General features: G+C 43.9%; 1 protein-coding gene across 1 annotated transcript; it reads right to left on the bottom strand.

Moving 5' to 3' along the window:
• Positions 1-1,085: 1,085 nt before the first annotated feature.
• RBM4B (RNA binding motif protein 4B) lies at positions 1,086-16,237 on the bottom strand. Its single transcript, XM_006893273.1, has 4 exons — positions 16,080-16,237; positions 15,001-15,424; positions 4,072-4,739; positions 1,086-1,663 (listed from the first exon to the last, which is right to left on the bottom strand). Exons 2-3 carry the CDS (start codon positions 15,410-15,412, stop codon positions 4,081-4,083), a joined length of 1,071 nt encoding a protein of 356 aa, XP_006893335.1. The 5' UTR covers positions 15,413-15,424; positions 16,080-16,237; the 3' UTR covers positions 1,086-1,663; positions 4,072-4,080.
• Positions 16,238-20,571: the final 4,334 nt, after the last annotated feature.

The raw sequence follows: 20,571 nt of genomic DNA, 5'->3' as shown, positions 1-20,571 counted from the left end.
AGATGGTGCGATTGGCACAAGACAGAGTAGAGTTTAGGGCTATTTATTGTATACATAGGGTCACTATGAGTTGCAAGCGACTTAACGCCACATAACAACAACAATTAATATACAGTATTAGACATTCCTAGGAATAAAGATGAACAGACACTTCCTGTAAAGATTTACAGCTTTGGAACCCCAGAGGAGCGCTCCTGTGACTTGATAGCATTGTGTTGTTTCTTTTGGATTATCTCCGGATTATTCTGAGTATAAAATATATAAGTAGGGGAACATTTGCTCTACAGTTCTAAGTTACACTTTACAGGAAGAATTTGCATGCCAACGTTTCTATATAAAATTTGAGAACTCATTGTGCTGAGTCATAGCCGACCCTCCACAGGAGATACTGTAATGCACGTGGAAGAAGGTGGTACAAACCCCCAGAGAGGTGTGTCCTTTGGGCTTGCAGCACAGCTCCTCAGCATTTCCATGGAGTCCATCAGTAAATCCAAGTCACATGCACCTCATCAGCAGTAAGAGGAAAAGTGTCCACAAATAGCTTTTAACAAAATTACAGCTGGATACACGCTTTAATGGAGATTATTGTTATCACTGCTGTGCAAATGTATAACACCTTATAATTAAGCTTAAATGTACTGTTTTTGTTTTGGTTTTTTTTTTGCTATACAGCCTTCCATTTTAGCACCACATGACAAAGTAAAGCTTCTATCAGCCCAGAAAACTATTAAATCAAACTGAATCAACTGGAAAGGTCTCTAAAGGTATTCTGACCCTTCTTCTGATGCAGGTCTCTCTTTGGGGGCCTAGCTTCTCCCCTGGCTTTGCCAACCTTTAAGTTGGCAGTAGCAGTCTAGATATTTGGAGGAAGTACACTTGCCCACAAACTGTCACATACATCTGAGTGGCCCAAAATGCTGACGACCTTCACACCACCCACTGCTCAAGCCATAGTCCACCTACATGTCTTCCTTCCAGTCTACATTTCAGCTGAACACTCATCTGAAATTTGGAGGCTAAGAATGAATAGGAAGGAACCAGAAAAACATTAGGAGTAAATAACAATCACATATGCAAAAATATACTTAAGTGTTAAAAATGTTTATTTGTCAAAAATGTTAAAAAAAGAGAAAAAAGTAGGAGTGGAGTTAAAACAAGGCTAAATTTCAGCAAATGCTGCACCACGATCACAGGTCAGACATGGAAAAAAAAAACAAAACCATCAAAAACCCACCCAAAGCCCCAATGATCCTAGTAAGTCAGGAGATTAGCTTCAGTGTGAGAGTCCAGAGCTAACAGAAGAGTAAGAGGCTGCTTGCCACTACAGGGTCACTCTACAGGACAGACAGGGAAGAGGGAGTCAGGCCTGAGGAAAGCAAGGAAAGAGGGGCTCCACCACACAGGAAAGGAGGGGCCGGCATAATCCTTACCTAGGGCTGCTCAGAGGCCGAGAATATAAGGAACAGTGTGAAAGACTACAAAGACTAGTATAAAGAAGAAAGAAGAATCAACTAAGGAAAATTAAGAAAGAAAACATAGTTGGTCACAAACTCCTTTGTTTACTGAAACATGAAGCAATGGAAACATCCCGGCAAAGGGGACCGCGAGGAGCAAGCTCTCATATATGACCGCAGCCCGAGGGTTCAGTCCGCAATTATCCTACCTGAAAGAGAGCACAACACAAGAGGCTTACACAATGCCGGGGAGCAGCCGGCTCCGATACAGGGCCCTGGTCCGTCCTGTGTTCCGGGGGAAGAGGAGAAACAAAAGAACAAAGCCACATCAGCAGAGTGAAAACTCCCATTTCTCCCAATTACCTAAGAGTCTAATTCCTGTAACTGTACAGGAATCTACTTATAAATATAACAAGACTCAGTCTATATGGAAGACCGCTGTGCTGTCAGTAAGTACATCTTTCTGATCTTCTCATCCTGTGACAGAATGCTTCTGTCACTGTGACAAAGAACATACAAATAGTCCATTATCAAGAATCACTGATTTTTTTTGTGTGTGTTCAAGAGAAATCAGAAGATGCCCAGATCTCAAAAGTGGTCAATTATACTATTTAAGTAGAGTTGTTTCATCTTAACTTTTTCACAGTCAAAAGTTTTCAAAAAGGACAGTCACAAAGATTTGAGGGTTAAGGGGTAATCATTCATCCACTGCCAGAGATTCAGAGGCCTAATTTCTTGGTTTCCCTGATTGGCCCCATTTCCCCTTCTAAATCAAAAGTAATCACTGCTAAAATGGTCTAATCTGCCACTGATGATGGAAACTCCAGACATCAGTGGTTGAGGGGGGGGGGGAACTTAACTCACACCAAGTTCCTCTACTTATTACAGACAAAGGGCCAAATCTTGATTTTGATCTGTGTCAATCGACTTCAAAAGCTGTGATGCTCATGGGTCGGTTCTGCTAGGGTGAGACCTAAACTGAGGTCCCCAGTAGCTGTGGAGGATTTCATCTTGGCAGCCTCATTAACATCAGGCTCCTGAGACTGCAACCAACCAGGGTTATTCAGTCCATCTGAGATTCATACCTGGAAGGTAAATTGCTTTCAAATCATTACTAAAAAAAGGGTAGTTTAACCACCAACATCTGCAGTCCCAAATTCACTTTTTAACACCCTGACCATACTACAATATGCAAACCTAGTATTTAACTTTGCAAAGACATCTGAGAACAACAGAGGCCATCTGACAGATGATCCCATCTTACTCTAGAGGCATATCTTACTTTGTTGTAGATCAGCTGCATTCAAGGTAAAGATGAATGACAAACCAAGTAAGATTATGCAGTACATATGCGCGCACACTGCAGCCATGGCCTCAGGTACCTCATGAAAGCCTAGCCACCGTGGTCAGACTGGGTCATAGTTATCACAGGCTTTTATCACATCTGCTTCCCACTATACACAAAAGCCAGATTCCTATGCTGGTGTTTTCTTGTGCTCCTAAACCAAAGGAATGAGCTGGGTAAATCCAGCAGTAATTTAGCCTAACGCTGTGCCAGCATCCAATTCAAAAGAGGATCGAACTCCAGTTATAAGAAAAACCATGAATATAACAGTGTGTGAGCCATTTCTACTCATATGAAAGCAATCTATCAGTTTCTAATATTCTTTGGTAAACATTTCCAAAAGCAGGAAAAGCGATAATTTCTGGGTCACAAGGATTTACTACATACCAAAAAATTATTTTCCTCTAATTCTTTAAGTATGCCAGTGTAAGAGGTTGCAACGAAAGGCACGTGCAGCACAAGGTAGTCTGATTACCAACTAAGAAAGGCGGACTCCCAGGCTGTGACTGTGTCACTACCTCGCGGGAGCAGACCTGGTAATAACTGTCGTGGTAGAGGGTTCCAGATGGGAGGGAGGTGTCAAAACAGTCAGCTTTCAGGTGTCTTGAAACAGCCTACACTTTCTAGGCTTTTCTGTGGCTTGCAGATAAACAGTGGCAGAATGGGTCCCTCTAATAAAGGCTAATAATACATGAAATAATTTTAGGCCCTGGAAGTCCTGAAGTTGAAACTTTCCTTTCATTGCCAATTCCTGGACCTGTACTTTTCACATCACATTGATCTAGACCTCAATTTGAAGCTTGATTTTGCCTCTCAATTATCAAATTAATTTGGGCAAATACTGAACCTCTACAAGCTTTACTGTACTTCTCTCACCTGCATGAGAAAGAAAACATTTCAAAGACTTAATGTGTAGACTAAATAAGACAAAGCAGAGGGCACTTGACAAATGCCAATTCTCTTAACTAATGGTCTGTATGCCAGGGATGCTCTTACCTGATTAAAGACTAATATTCTCACAATCAACATGAGTTTGTTGTATTTTCCTTCTGAAGGATCAAGTCAGTTGGGAGTTTCAGACACAAATTTCAATAGGCCACATGAACCTCCTGCCTAAACTAAGGAAATATTTAAAACTGGAACTGTACCTTAGGACACAAACACAAGTGTGTCTCCACAGCAACCAGGTGGCTCTTGCCAAAGCTTATCAAGCAAGGGTTTCTCTCTTAATGACACAGAACCTTAACCCACACCCCCACACCCGACTCTCACCTCCAGTCTTTAAAAAGCTGAGTACCGTGCTCGGTCGACACACTGCTCCCGATCATAACGAACCATGTCATACAGAGAATTCCGCGCCACTGCTGATGCTTGGGACAGCTCGCTCTCGGGCCCGTAACCATAGCCCTCGCCAACTGTGGGGAGCACTGCAGTGCGGCGTAGGGGGCTCCTGTCCCTTCCATAATAGGAGGAAGTGGGGGCGACAGCCATAGCAGCTGAGGTGGCAGCAGTGGCCGAGTTCGGCAATAGGTGTCTGTCGTAGGGATCGACAGAAGTGGAGTTGAGGTGATTGGTCACAGCTGTGTTCTGGACTTGAGGCAGATGGGACATGGTCTGCTCTGCATAGTTGTATGCAGAGGCCGCGGCTGCTGCTGCCACTGCCTCGTAGGAACGGACGCGGTACCGCTTGTAGTAGTCGAGTGCTCCGTATGCATCATTGTAGTACACAGATTCCCCGTAGCCCATGGTGTAAGGCGTGCGCACTGCTCCATACTGTTCATTGTACTGCTCAGTCAAGTCCGCCACGCGGCCTGTGCGGTCTACGGGACACTCTTTGGACCAGTGCCCCTCTTTCCCGCACCGATAGCAGCCGCTCTGGTCTCCCATCCCGGGTGCAGTCCTAAGCCGACTGGTGGACAACTGCACGTGCATTCGTTTGCCTTGAGGAGACAGATGTAAGGAGATTGATTATAACTCATTAACTTTGCCTACATGTCCCCCAATCGAAGGGAACATGCAATGACATACACACACTCGTATCAATTTGTCTTAGCAATCCTCTCCAAAAGACAGGGAAATGAAGTTCTAATAGATTTGGTAGCTAGAAAACATGGTCGCTGCTTTCTACTAGGCCAGCAGTAGTCATACTTCTCCCATCAACAAAACTTCCCTCCCCTCAACCCCATAGAACCAGAGGATTTCCACTTCTCTCTGCTCATACTGTTGAGTTACGAAGAGTGATCCAAAACCTGCCAGTGGTTCCAAATCAACACCTCAGCTCCACAGGTCTGGAAAGCATCTTACCAACCAACAGTCTCCACTGGTAGTTATGGGTACAGAAGGCTGAATATTTAATGACTGTGCTTTCTAAACCACCACAGCCTTCTGCCAGAGGGTGTTTTGGGATGGCATCATCAGATGAGACCCTCCAGAGTTCAACCCCACCACCACTTTGTCAGCAAGGGCGAATCTATACCTACTGTGAGAAAGATCCTGCAACAATGTCAGCTTCTTGGGGCCATAAACTGACCCCTTTGGTCCCTGGTAACAGAACGCATCTCACCCTGCCCCAATGTCTGAAATTCTTTCTAGGAGATTGGAAAATGCAATTAATCTGTCATACAAGTCCCATTTGTACTTCCAGGAATGACCAGCACCCAGGACAGTGAAGAGAATGCAGCTTCACTTGGCCCACAGCACCAAACCTAGGGCTTCTCACTAATGAGAAAACACTCAATTACTCTAAAAGTGGTTTGAGAAAAGGATTATTGTTGGCTGCAACTTCATTCCAAACCCCACAGACTTTGGAGAGGCAGCCAATGCTTTTCAAACTGTAGCAAAAAGCATCCAGTACAGAATGTGGAGACCCTCTTGGACGGACTGTTCAAAACAGACCCTGCCCCACAATCCGCAAGTTGCTTTCCTAACAGACCTTGTTCTGAATGCAGCCTTACGCTTCACCATCCTGCTGGAAAGGGTTCAATCCAGGATGGCAGCCAGAACAGAGCCACGCATGGACCCTGGGAGAGGAGTGAGTCAGTGCAGTCACATTATCTACCACCCCAGTTTCTAGTGTTTGCTTTTTTAAAAGCAGAAACAAAAAGTTTCTGGCTTTTTATGAGTTTGTTAGTAGCAACTGTATCATCTGTCAATACCAAACAACAGCATTTATTCACTACATTGTTTGCCAGGATCAAACTATTCCCGTTCTAATGCTTAGCTATCTTGAAGAGCCGTTAACTGTTCAGGGTAATTTTGGTTCAGCTCATCCTGCAAGTGTTGTTGCTAAGTGCCATCAAGTTGGCTCCTACTCATGCAGTGGAAGTTGTTAGGTGTCGTTGAGTATGACTCATAGCGACCCTATGAGCAGATCTGAACCCTGAGATCCTATATCACCTTGATCATCTCTGATATACTTGAGCCCACTGCTGCAGTCGGTGTCAGTTCATCTCATCGAGGTTCTCCCTCTTTCACTGACCTCTTTCCAAGGAGCAGCTTCTCCCTCTTTCACTGACCTCTTTCCAAGGAGCAGCTTCTCCTAGCAACATGTGCAAACTATGTGAGAGGAAGCTTTGTCATCTTTGTCTCCAAGGAGGACTCTGGCTGTACTTTCTCCAAAATGAACAGATATTTGTTCTTTTGGTTGTTAGGTGCTGTCAAGTATGGCTCATAGAGACCCTCTGAACAAAAGATCTGAACCCTGTTCTACCCTGCACCATCCTCACACTTCCTGACACACAAGAGCCCATTGCGGCAGTCACCGTATCAGTCCACCTGGTTGAGGGTCTTCATCTCCTTTGGTGACCCTCCATCCTTTCCAGCATTCATGTCCCTCTCCAAGAAATAGCCCCTCCTAGCAATATGCCTAAAGTATGTGTGGTGAAGTCTCATCATTCTTGCCTCCAAAGAATACTCCAGCTGCACCCTCTCCGAGACATATCTGTTTGTTCCTTTAGCCAACCATGGATGTTCAGTGCTCTTCTCCAACACCACAGTTCAAAAGTGTCAATTCTTTTCCTGTCATCCTTATTCGTTGTCCAGCTCTCAGGTACACAGCAAGTAAATGGAAAGACTATGGTCTGAATCAGATGCACCTTCGTCCTCAAACTGATATTATTACTCCTCAATAATTTGGAAAGGTCCCTAACTGCAGACTGTCCCAGTGCAATGAATCTCCTTATTTCCTGACTGCTGGTACCAAGGGTGTTAATTGTGGATTCAAGCAAGTTGAAGCTGTTGACAGTTTCAATCTCCTCTCCACCCATCCTGATGCTGCCTCTTGGTCCAGAGGCAAAAATCTTTGTTTTCTTGACACTGAGATGCAATCCATACCAAAGGCTGCATTCCTTGATCTTCTGCAACAAGTGCTTCAAGTCCTCCTCACTTTCAGCAGGCAAGACTGTGTCATCTGCGTAATGCATGTTAGGGACAAGTTTCCTTCCAATCCTGATGCCACACTCCTCTTCACAGAGTCCAGCTTCTTGGATGATTTTCTCAGTATACAGACTGAATAGATATGGAGAAAGAATATGACCCTGACACACTTCCTTCTCAGTTTTATACCATGCAGTGTTCCCCTGCTCTGTTCACACAACAGTCTTCTGGTCCAGGTATAGGTTCCACATGAGCACAATTAACTGTGTTGGGACTCCCATTCTTCTAAGTGTCAGCCACAACTTGTTATGATCCACCCAGTCAAATCCCTTTGCATAGTCAATAAAACACAAACATAATGTCTTCTGATCTCCTGACCACTGATACCAACAGTGTTGACTGTTGATCCAAGTAAGATGAGGAAGTTGGCAATTTCAATTGTTTCTCCATTTATCATGATGTTGTCTATCAATCCAATGCTGAGAATTTGTTTTCTTGATGTTGAGATGTAATCTATACTGAAGGCTGTAGTCTTTGATCTTCTGCAGCAAGTGCTTCAAGTCCTCATAATTTTCTGTAAGCAAGGCTGTGTCACTTGCATACTGCAGGTTGACATGTCTTCTTCTGAACTTGATGCCATTCTTCTTTATAGAGTCTAGCTTCTCGAATGATTGCTCAGCATACAAAACTAGCACACACCTTTAATTTTAAACCTTGTAGTTATTTTCTTGCTGTTTTCACAACAGCCTCTTAAGTCTACATAAATACACCAGAACAAAATCCTGTATTATCCTCGAAATCTCTTGTTGTTGTTATGTGCCGTCGAGTCGTTTGCTACTCATAGCGACCCAATGTACAACAGCCCTAAACCCTGCTCTGTCCTGTGCCAAAATCGCATTGCCTCTGACACACCCATCCCGATCACCCCAGTCACTGAATCAATCCACCTCATAGAGGGTCTTCCCCTCCTGCGCTGTCCCTCCACTCTACCCAGCATGATGTCCCTCTCTAAAGACATGTCTCTCCATACAACATGTCCAAAGTATGTCAGACGAAGCCCCAGAATCCTTGCCTCCAAGGAGTAGCCTGGTTTAACCCTCTCCAGGATGAATCTGTTTGTTTTCTTGGCAGTCCATGGGACCCTCAATACTCTTCTCCAGCACCACAGCTCAAAGGCGTCAATTCTCCTTCTATCCTCCCTAGTCACTGTCCAACTCTCTGATGCATAACAAGTGATTGCAAAAACCATGGCCTGTATCAGGCGGACCTTAGTCTCCAGAGAGACACCATTGCTCTTCAGTACCTTAGAGAGGTCCCTAACAGCAGACTTTCCCATCGCAATACTTTTTTTATTTCGTGGCTGCTGATGCCAAGAGTGTTGACCGTGGAGCCAAGCAAACTGAAGCTGTGAACAATCTCAATCTCTTCGCCATCCATCCTGATGCTACCGACTGGCTCTACTGTGCTTAAACTCAGCTGTAGTCAATGTGTCAATCTAACTGTCGAGGATCTTCCTCTTTTTTAATTCACTCCTTTTCTAAGCATGTCTTTCTCCAGAAACTGGCCTTTCCTGACAACATGCCCAAAGTTTGTGAGACAAAGTCTCATTGTGTTTGACTCTAAGGAGCACTTCTTCCAAGAAGTTCTTTTAGTAGTCCACTGCCTATCTGTTTCACTCACACAATTTAAAGGCATCAATTATTTTGCAGTCTTTCTTATTATCCGACTTTCACATGCATATGAAGTGGTGGAAGATAAGATGGCTTGGGACACAGGAACCTGCCATTAAATGGACAGCTTAGCTCTTTACAGAAACTTCTGACAGCAGATTTGCCCAATGCAATACATCATTTCATTTCTTGGCTGCTGCCTTCAATGGTGTTGACTGTGGATCTAAATCATAGGAAATTCTTGACAACTTCAATCTTTTCTCCAAAAATCTTGAGGTTGTCTACCACTCCAGATGTTAGGATTTTTTTTCTTGATGTTGAGATGTAATCCATGCTAAAGGCTATTTTTGCTCTTCTTCATCAAATGCTTCAAACCTCTTCACTTTTAGCAAGTCTGCGTACTATAAGTTGTTGATGAGTCTTTCTCCAATTCTGATGCCACGTTTTTCATAACATCTCAGATTTGCTCAGTATACATATTAAATATGGTGAAAGGATACAATACAACTTTCCTAATACTAAAAGCACCCAGTAAACCCACGTTGTCTGAATGATTGTCTCATGGTCTGTGGACAGATGCTGTCTACCATGAGCATAATGAAGTGGTCTACATTTTCCTTTCTTCTCAATATTATCTGTTATATGATCAACACAGTAAAATACCTTTAGAGTCAATAAACATTTTTCTGGTATTTTCTGCTTTCAGCCTAAATCCATATGACATCAGCAACAATGGCCTTCTGAATCCAGCTTGAATTTCTGGCATTTCTCTGTCAATGTACAGTTCTAGTCACTTTAACTTTCAGCAAGATTTTACTTGCCTGTGATAGTAATGATGCTGTTTGATATTGTCTGCATTTTGTTGGATCACTTTTGTTTTTTTACTGGGACAAATAGAGTTGGCCAAGAAGTAGTCTTCCAAATTTCTTAGCATAGAGCAGTGAGCATGTGTAGGGCTGCATCTGTTTATTGAAAACACCTCATTTGGGATTCTGTCAATCCTGGAGCCTTATTTCTTTTCAATGTAGTAAGTACAGCCAGTATTTACTTAAAATTAGGCTAAAGAATTTCAAACTGCTAGGCTTTCAAATATGCATAGTGATACTAAGCTTTATGATGGACATAGTGTGCTCTAATTCTGAAGTCAGAATCACCATGCCATCTAAAAAGTAGCCAATCCAGAGACCTCCAAGTCCATTTTTAAGGGGAAAAAAATTCCAATTAAACTTGAAGTTGTTTGATAGATTCTGACAAAGCTCAGTGACTTTTCCTTGATGTTGCTTCTATTAAATGCAGTCCTCAGTCTATTATTTAGATTTGGGAATCCTAAGTGTATGTGAACACCTGTGACAAAACTTAGTTGTAATAATAAAAAAAGATACTGATAAAATTTTTCTACCTAGAACAAAAAAGATCTTTAAATAGCCATAGTGGATTCCCCTCACATAATTTTTCAAGTGGTATTAACCAGACACTTTTAATTTTAATCTTATTACCTAATAATAAACTTAATCTCATCATCTGGGGGAAAAAAATCATGTGATTCTCTATTAATTACCTTAAAAAATCAAGCCAGAAGAAAGGAGAAAGTTTAGACTTAAATACCCTACTACACCTGGAAAGGCCAAAAGTTTAAAGATTTCCTGAGCTCTCCAAAAATCACTGAAATCTGCTACCAACACTTTCCAGAAAACCAGTCCAGTTAAGACTTTCTTCTTTTGAAAAGTGCTATTGAAATGCTGAAGGGAGTTAAGAACTTCTGGTCCCAAGCTCTGAGCCCATCCTGGCACCAGGGCCCAGAAAAGACTTGGCCAGGTGGGCATGTGCAGCTGATACACAGTCCTACAAGGGGGGGACTTAACCGCTGAATGCTTACATCATTCCCAATATAGCTGCTCAACTTGTTGCTTCTTTCGGGACTTCTAATGCAAATCACTTGCTAATTAATATTAGTTCAACTCACTGCTGCTTTTGAGGAGAAGCACATCCAGAAAGACCCTCGTGATCTGTTTACAAGTCATAAAATGCCCATGAAATCCCAGTCACAATAAACAGAAATGTAAGTTCCAAAGACGTCCATCTTACCCCTGAAACTAAATGCTTTTAGTTAATCATCCATTAAACCTGGAACTGAAATCATGCTCCTTGATTCAACTTCAGTCAAACAGAACAATGGACAGGCCTATGAGGTGATGACCACCCACAGGGACAAACTGCTTAGACGAATATGAGTACTGTTCTGATATGAGGACTGTAGCCAATGTCACAAAACAATGTGTTTGCATCATTTAATGCAAAGTCAATTTGCTCTGACAGATTATGGGAATGGTTTTAAACCTAGAGAAAATAAAACCCCAAACCCAAAACTATTATGTAGGTTATATTTTGGAACATATCATCCAATAATAAACTTACTCTTGTTTTCTGGGAACATAAAGAGCCGATTATAAAAGGATTCTAACTCAGAGCATAGTGATCTGTCTAGAGGACTGTGCTAAGGATATGAAAAGCAAATGAGTTGGGGAGCTATGGTGGCCTAGTGGCAAGAAGCTGCACTGCAATCCCAGAGGCGCATGGTTCGAATCCACCAGATGCTCTGCTAGGAAAGGTGGGACAATCTCCTCCTGTACCAGTCAGATCTGATCTGACGGTACACAGACACACACACACACAAATAATAATAATAAAAAAAGAAAAGCAAATGAATTTTCTTTTCCAATTCAATTTACTGCCTGTCTATCCTAAAAAAGTCATGATTTTAAAAACCTCATGCACCAGCCTGTCATTTATACAGCCACTTCCCACTTCCTGAATTAAACCTATTGCATTAAAACATACTCTCTTCTAAACTAACTCCATCCAATTAGTATAACTACAATTAATAATAAACAATAATTTCTTGTAAACAAAACCGATACCATTGAGTCAATTTTGACTTATGGCAACTGGACCAATAAACATTAAGAACAACAATGAAAAGACTGAAGATGTCAAAGGTTTCATTTTACTTGGGTCCACAGTCAACAATGATGGAAGTAGGAGCCACAAAAGCAAACAACATACTGCACGGGGCAAATCTGCGGCCAAGAATTTCTTGAATGTGTTAAAGTAAAAAGATGTAAGTTCAAAGACTAAGGTGCTTCTTCTGACCCAAGCCATGGTATCTTCATCATTTCATAAGAATGTGAGAGGTTGATAATGAATAAAGAAGACTGAAAAAGAATTTGTGCCTTTGAACTGTGGTGTTGGCAAGGTAATATTGAACACAGACTACCAAAGAACTTCCTGCAAGGAGTGCAACCAGAATAATCCTTACAGTCAGGGATACTCACGTACTTTGGGCATGCTGTCAGGAAGGGCCTGTAGCTGGAGGACAGCATGTTACAAAAGCAGAAGACTATCGAAGGAGAGGAAGACTCTCAATTGAGTGGGGGGAGATTTCCTTCAGTTGTACCATGTCACTGTTGTTGCTGATGTATGCACAACTGTGTCACTAGGAGTTGGAAATGACTTGATGGTATTTACCAGCACCACCATCAATGCTGCTTCCACAATTTCTTGTACACAAGAAAAAATACAATAAATACAATCTCTCATATTTTTTTCCTTTCCTGTTATCTGGTCTTATGTTAAAAAGGTAAGGAAGTACCCTAAAGAGACCATAACCAACATCCAAGCAGATATATGCACACCCATGTTTATCGCTGCTTTGTTCACAATAGCCAGGAGTTGGAAACGACCTAAGTGCCCATCAGCAAACAAATGGATAGAGAAGCTGTGGTATATTCATACAATGGAATACTATGCTGCACTGAAAAACAAGGAACTCATGCAATATTATTCAAAATGGGTGGCCCTGGAGGACATTATGCTGAGTGAACTATCTCAGTCACAAAAAGACAAATATTGTATGGTGCCACTGTTGTACAATGAGGCTGACATCAGGGTGGGGGTAAGACTGAGAAAAACGGAATAAATTATGTATACTGCATTGAAACAGATGAGGGAGACAACAGTTTAAAAGTATTATATTTTAGGGCATTATGATTATCATAAGAGTTCGGAATGAGGGTTGCAGAGTGGAGTATACAGGATGGGGGGGTGCAGGGGGATTGTATACCAATGAAGGAGTTTTTCCTTTTGCTTTTCAAGGAGAAGAGTGAAGTAGGGGGCGAGGAGAAAAGTGAAACAATTAATGAATGGAAATCCAAAATCTTTGTAAATGTTCATTGAAATTAATTTAAAAAAGGTAAGGAAGGACATGCAGATGTGGTACCTAACACTACGTTTTGTTCATACTTGACTAGTAAAGAAACAATCTTTTTCCTTTACTGTCCATTTATGAGCCACATCAAGTGAAAAGGGAAGTTTTAAGCTACGTGGAATACAAAGCCATTTCAACATAGTAACAGCAATACAATATATATAAAAAACTAAGTAAGACACACAAGCAAAGCGTCACATTTACAAAAGCTTTTCTAACCACACTAGAGACACTCAATGCACACAACTCACCTCTCATCACACAGTGCTGATACTGTCAAAATACCTTCACATCTACGACCTTATTCTAGCCTCGCTATCATCCGCGGAGGGAGGTACTGCAGGGACTGGGATCGTTCCCTCTATTTTGTAAATGGGGAAAACGAAGCAGAGAGGTTAAATCACTTGTCCAGTGTCATATGACTAGTCAAAGGCAGCCAAGGATCCAAGAGTTAAGGCACCCCAGGCCTTCAGTCCCAGGTCCCTGATAGGCACCTCCCCCAGTCTCAACCATGTACAGGTATCCTAACCTGTTCTGGCCACCATTTCCTCTTCTCCCATCTATTCTTTATGTGGCTTAAGGAGCCCTGGTGGGTGGCACATTGTATATAATGGAAAGGGTGACAGTTCGAATCCACTGTGGCAGCAAGAGAGGCAGTCTCCACTCAAGAGATTGGAAGCCCAGTTGGAGGGGCACTAAGAATGAGAACTGACTGGACACAGTGGTTTGTTTTTTGGTTCCCCCGCCACCCCCCCCACCCCCCCCAGTGGCCTTGAGTGCTTGAAATGTGGCCAGTACAACTTTAGGCTTGAATTAATTTAACTACATGCCGCTAGTGGAGAACTTATTTTTTCAGCACAATTTTAGAGGCTCTTCAGATGATTTCCTGTGATATAATAATAGCACACGTGCCTTCACTTTCAGCATAAATAATGTGATGTACTTTTTTATGCCCTAGGAGCCTTGGTGATTTGAATAATGGTGAAAGCAGCTGGGGACTAATTAATCAAAAGGTCAGTGGCTTGAATCTAACTAGCTGCTCCTAGAGGGTCAACATGCACCAGTACCCGCTCACCCATAGTGAGTTTGGCTTGGCTCTCTGGAGTGACACTGCAATCTCCATAGCAACAGCACTGAGAAGTCAATCGACTCTTTCTAGAAATGCTTCTTTTCTCTGCCAGTTCTCTTTACCCGTCCAGGTTTAATTAATAGCAACTGCACAAGAATAATCTAGGGCATTTTTTTCGCCTTTTGTATGGTCCATCGAACCGACTCTGACTCACAGCAACCATGCAGAACAGAGCAGAAGTGTCCCAGAGAGCTTCCAAGGCTGCAACTCTTCAGGGACGCCGAATACCTCATCTTTCGCCTGGGGGGCAGCTGGTGGGTTTGAATCTTCTTGTTAGAATCCAAGTAGTTTAACTGCCGTACTAGGGCTCCCTGGACAATCGCCACTAAGTGAATGAAGCCTGTGGCATAGTGTAACCCACAGTGTGTGACTCGGGACAGTGATGGTGGAGTTGAAAAGCACTGCTTCTACTAGAGAATACTGTATATAAATACACAGATCCACTACTATCAAGACAATCCTAACCCTAACCCCGTGTCTACAGGGTAGAAATGCTCTGCTTCATGTCCAAAGCTGTGATCTTTCAGGAGCTTGCCAGCCCTTACTTCTGAGGTGCCAATCAGTGGGTCCGAACTGCCATTTTTTTGGAGAGTCCAGCATACAACCCTTTGTGGCACCCAGTGACTCACATAATAAAGAGAACACTATTACTTCCAGCTAAAATAGGATGAAAGCAATGACCTCATCAGTCCCCTGGTCTGATGCTCTTCTGTCTTGAGCCAGCCCCCACCCAGCTCTGCTACCCAGGTCCCAGCACACTTCACCTTGAAACTCTGTGTTGTCAAGGCCCCTGATGGCCTCAACGGCATCCTCCGCCCGCTCCATGTGGACAAAGGCATAATCCTTCACGATGTCACACTCGATGACAGGACCGTACTCCTCAAACTTGGCGCGAAGCTCTTGGTTGGTACACGTGGGACTGATGTTGCCCACGTGGAGCTTGGTGGAAGCTTTGCTCTTGTTCTTGCTGGCTTCCACGTTGATGTTGACCCCGTGCAGCTTGTAGTGGTGCAGGTTGCGGATGGCATCCTCGGCCGCCGTCTTGTCCTCTATGTGCACAAAGCCGTAGTTCTTAATGATGTCACATTCCAGCACCTTCCCGTACTGCTCGAACAGGGAGCGGATCTCCTGCTCCGTGGCCTCGCGGGGCAGGTTTCCGATGAACAGCTTCACCATCCTGACAGCGGCCTGGGGGGAAAAAAAAGACAAAAGACTTCAAATGATGAGGATGGGGTCCAAGATGTCAGTGCCCTGCCTTCTAGTTTTAAGGACTCAGAGAAGGTCCTGGCACTTTGCAGAGCCTCACACAGATGTCCACTATTGCTTCTCAATACAGTACGTTAGCCGAGTTTGACAGATGCCAACGAGAGGTCGGTTATCATTCCCACAAAATCAGCCTCACTTAAGTAACAGGTTTACCAGTTTCACGTCTTAAAATCAGTTTCTGTGGGTTTGTTTTTTTTGTTTTTTTAATTGGAAGGGAAAGTCATCAAGCAGAGACGAGGCTCCTATCTGGGAGTTCACGGTAACAAGGTTTTGGAGGGAAATCTGTGCACGGCTCCTCCAAGCCGTATCATCTTCCAAGAAGGAGAAAGCAGCACCCTCTGGATCCAACCCGTAACCCCCCGCAGCCTAACCCTCAGCTCCTCCGCCCCAACAAAGACTCGAGCCGACGACCCCTGCCCCGCCTCCGGGGACCCGGACCCGCCTCCTCCCGCTACGTCCGCAGACCTCCGGCGGCATGAAGTGACCCCTCTCACGCGGGGCCGTCTCGCTCCCGGAGATGCCCAGCGTGGCCTGCCTCCCCGGGGTCCCCACACCCCCAACAAGACCCCCTTCGGACCTCCGGGTGGCGGCGGCGGCGGCGGCTCCCGCGTCAGAGAGAACCCTCCAAAATGGCGACGGCCGCTCGAGCCGCGGCGCGACCGGGCCCGGGCTCGCGCGCCGACTCACGCACGCGCGGGTGCGCGCTGCCGCGATCGCCTTCCCCACGCGGGAGCCGGCGGACCAATCCCGCCGCCGCGGACGCACGACGGCCGGAGGCTCGGCTCCCAGCAGGCCCCGCACGGGGCGGGGCCAGCTGGTGACGTCGGCGCGGAGCGGAGGCAGGAGGCCCGCCCCAGGCTGCCGACAGCCAATCACCGGCCTCGAAAGGAAGTCTGTGCCCTCGCGGATGAGGTGAAATCGCTGTTCTGGTGAAATCAGAACCGCCGCGCGTGTCGCTGACCATCACAGTGGGGCTTGTTGCGCTCGCCTGGCGGTGGAGGTGTTAACAAAAGGTTACTGCTCCCCAAAAGTTAGCTTTCTAGGGGCTTGGCCAGTCTGTCGCATAACTTGGGCAACATTTCAGACGTCCAAGCACGCCACGTTTTGAGCAAAGTCTAGTTCTTTTTAGAACTTTAAAAAGAATTTGGGGTTTTTTCTCCAACGTTTTATTATTCATTGTGAGAAAACAGCTGATGACTGACAGCTGGGACAGCTTAGAGGCAGGCAGCGCTGACGGTGTTTTGTTGGCTTGTGCCCACGAGCGCTGTTTCTCTAGAGTACCAACTTTGAGTACGTGCTCTTCCCGGCTCCTGGTCCGTGGAGTGATTGGTCAGGAGGCCCGGGGAGGGGCACTGATTGCGGACAGGATAGGTTTCCACTTACACACCACGCTCTGGAGCTCTAAGCAGCTAGCTAGCTTTCAAAACCCTGTTGTGGTCCAAGGGCACCTCCTGGTGGCAAACGTGAAACTGTTGCATGGATCGCTCACTGGCGCTGGAACACTGTCTAGATAGTGACTATCTAAGGAGTGTGTTTGGCAGTCAGGTCCTGAGGGAGGCGGGGGTAGGGTGGGAGAGAGTGTATGTCACCATTCCCCTTTATGGGGACTCCATGACAGCGCCCCCCGCTCAAATTCGCCGTTCCTTGTATGCCTCAATTACTCTGATAGGTTTCTTTCGCTGGTTTCTTTTATAAGAAATAGAAATAAGGATTTCCTTTTACTTGGGTCCACAGTCAACAGCCATGGAAGCAGTCAGTGGTCAAGAAACCAATACATTGCATTGGAGGGAATTCGGCTTACAAAAAAGTATTTGAGAGCAAAAATGTCATCTTTACCACGAAGCTTTTGTCCAAACAGACAAGTCAAGGGAACAGTCTGTGGTTTAAAATCAGGAAAGGCATACACAACAGGCCTGTATCCTTTCTCCATATCTATTGAATCTGTACACATAACAAATCATTTAAGAAGCTGGACTATATGAAGAAGGAGGTGGCATCAGGATTGGAAGAATGAACAACATCAATCAATCATCAACAAGCTTCATTATGGAGATGACACAATCTTGCTGAAAGTGAGGATCTGAAGCACTGCTCAGCCTTCAATATAGATTGCATCTCAACATAAGAAGAGAAAAAACCTCATCATTGGGACCAATAGGCAACATTATGATAGACAGGAGAAAAGGTTGAAATTGTCAGCAAGTTCATTCTTACTTGGATCCACAATCAGCACCTTTGATATCTGCAGTCAGATCAGGAGACATATTGCTTTGGATAAATCTCCTGTCAGGGATTTCTCCAAATTACTGAGGAGTAATGATGTAATTTTCCCCCCCAAAAAATGGTTTTATGGAAAATGATGTCATTTTGAAGACTAAGGTGTGCCTTATTCAAGTCATGGTCTTTTGAATCACTTTCTATGCATCTGAGAGTTGGACAAGGAATAAGGATGACAGAAAAAAAAACCTGATGCCTTGGTGTTGGATAAGAGCATTGAATAGTCCATGGACTGCCAAAAAACTCCCAAACAGATAGGTCTTGGGAAAAGTGCAGCCAGAGTACTCTGTGGAGGCAAGGATAGCAAAACTTCACCTCACAGATTTTAAGCATGTTGCATAAGGCTATTCCTTAAAAATGGAGATCATATTTGGAAAGGCAAGAGGTTCAGCAGAGGAAAGAAAGATCCTGAACGAAATGGATTGACGCAGTGACTGCAGCAATGGGCTTAAATGTGTCAGAGATGATGAGGGCAGCACAGGATAGGACATGGGTCAGATCTGTTGTTCAGAGGGTCACTATGACGTGTACTTGATTTGACAGCATCTAAGAACAAGGACTAAGTGCCTGACCCAAGTTAGCATATTTTCTGTCACTTCAGTATGCATTTGAAACCTGAACAATGAAAAAGGGGGGGGAAAGGGGGATGCCTTTAAATCACGCTGTTGGCAAGGAATATTGAATATACCAAGTACTCCAGCTGAGTAAAACACGTGTCTTAGAAGAAGAGCAGCCAAAATGCTCAGTAGAATGACATGACTCAGTTACTTTGGTCATGTTATAAGGAGGAACCAATCCCTGGAGAAGGACATCATGTCTAATCAACTAGAGATGGTTAGATGCAAAATCCCCCAAATTTTCAATTAAATATATTGATAAATTGGCTGCAAAAATGAGGCCAAACATAGCAACGCTTGCAAGGATGGCTCAGGACTTGACAGTTGTCACTGGGAGTTCTGGTGGCTTAGTGGTAAGGAACTGAGCTACCACAACTCCACCAAATCTCGCAGCGGCTCCGCAGGAGAAAGATGGGCAGTCTCCTCCTATTCAATTAACCGTCTCTGAAAGCCCACTGGAGGGTCAGCTATGAATCAGTTCTGACTTGATGGCACGTAACAACAATAACATGAGTTGAAAGAGACTCAGTAGCACTTAACAACACTTTGATATGCTTCAAAATCACCATTGGCTCCAAGGAAGAAAGATGAGCAGTTTCCTCCTGTGAAGAATGCTGACTTTGGAAACAGGATGGAGGGTCCCTGTGCATCTGAACTGATGGCAGTGTTAGTTCTTGAGGTGGTTTTTTTTTTGGGGGGGGTGGGAGCAGTTTGCCATTCTTTAAAAATTCTGTTTTATTCCAGATTGCACTCTCCTATTTGTTGTTGATTGCAGGACTTTTAGGTATTCTCTAGATAACTATTTGCAGGTTCAAAACCAACCTTCTCATTCTACCATTACTAATTTTGCCTGTGGTGCTCTTCATTGAACTATGATTCTTAATTTAGTTGTCATCAGATTGATCTTTACCATTTTTAGCCTTAAAATTTGTAGTTTTAGAATGTCATGTAGAAGTCTTCTATTCCCTGAATCACAAGGCTAGTCTACATTTCTCTATTCACATTTATGTCTTTTATCTGTTTTTTAGTAGAGCAGTTAAATAGAAATATCATATGTACCATATATGAATCTTAAAATTTTTTTTAATAATATGCTTGAGACTCAGTGTGGTGAAAATATTAACAGTTGTTTTTGTTAGATGTCACAGAGCTGTCCCCAGCGTCTGGTGACCTGATGTATAAATAGGAAAAGTGTTGCTGGGTTCCATCACGTCTTCATGACTGTTGATATTTGGGTTCACTGTTTTGGTTACTGCATCAATCTGCTTCATTAACCATTTGTCTTGATTTGCTAACCTCTACCAACCACAATGTTCTTTTTCTAGCTCGTGGTCTTTTCTGGTGATGTGTTTGAAGGAAGCAAGCTGAAATCTCACCAGTCTTAATATAAACATGATTTCCACCCCCCCCCCAAAGTGTCTTAAATGTCTAGTGTGTAGTTTACACTTACAGTGGTCCATCTCCTGTTGGACCAGCCACATTTCAAGTGCTCAATAGTTAACCGTGGCTCATAGCTACATTGGATAGCACAGACACAAGGTCCACCCCAGGCATGGTCTTAGCTGTGTTTAATAAACCATCCACGCACTTCGGTCCAACTGCGTTTGACAGGGGTGTTTCATTTGGATGTCTGATTTGCATTTTCCATGTCAAAATAATTTTCCCGTGATTTCTTTCCTCCATAGACATTACCTTTCCAAATTTCCAGCTACTGACTTTGCTCCCCTCCCCCACCCCCAGGGTTGCCACTTTTTAAAGCAAATAACCAAGATTCTCTCAGTAGCCTGGAATTATGACTTTCTTCCTTTCAGACAGTAGGGGTTTCACAACTATACTCAAAGAACAGGAGGTGCCTGGCAGAGCTGATAAATGATTTCATCTAAGCAGGTAAGGAGTTGCACTGCCAACCCAGAAGCAGTTGGTTCAAATCCATCAACTGCCTCTCAGGGGAAAGAAAGGCAACTTTGGTGCAATTTATAGCCTCTGAAAACCCACTGGAGGGTCAAACTTGATGGTATGTAACAACAATCCAATCCCAGATTGTTCCAGTAATATTGATCAATATTCTTATTGTGGAATAGTCCAGAATCTGCCACCTTTAAGCTAAAACGACTATCTGTGAGCTCAGTGGCAACCAGGTTGCGTGTTCAGGGACGCTCTGGTATTCTGGGACCG

The sequence above is a fragment of the Elephantulus edwardii genome, unplaced genomic scaffold (assembly GCF_000299155.1).
Source record: "Elephantulus edwardii isolate Elephantulus edwardi_28Jun2011 unplaced genomic scaffold, EleEdw1.0 scaffold00126, whole genome shotgun sequence".
NCBI classification, from domain to species: Eukaryota; Metazoa; Chordata; class Mammalia; order Macroscelidea; family Macroscelididae; genus Elephantulus; species Elephantulus edwardii.
The sequence above is the reverse complement of the archived record's forward strand: the minus strand, read 5'-3'. Positions and strand labels throughout refer to the sequence as shown.

What these genes read in the sequence shown, in the direction of transcription:
- RBM4B (XM_006893273.1), bottom strand. Translation starts at nt 15,412, where the DNA reads ATGGTGAAGCTGTTCATCGGAAACCTGCCCCGCGAGGCCACGGAGCAG. An exon ending in TGACAACACAGAGTTTCAAG is followed by an intron (nt 4,740 to 15,000) that starts GTGAAGTGTGCT and finishes TGTCTCCTCAAG; the next exon opens with GCAAACGAATGCACGTGCAG.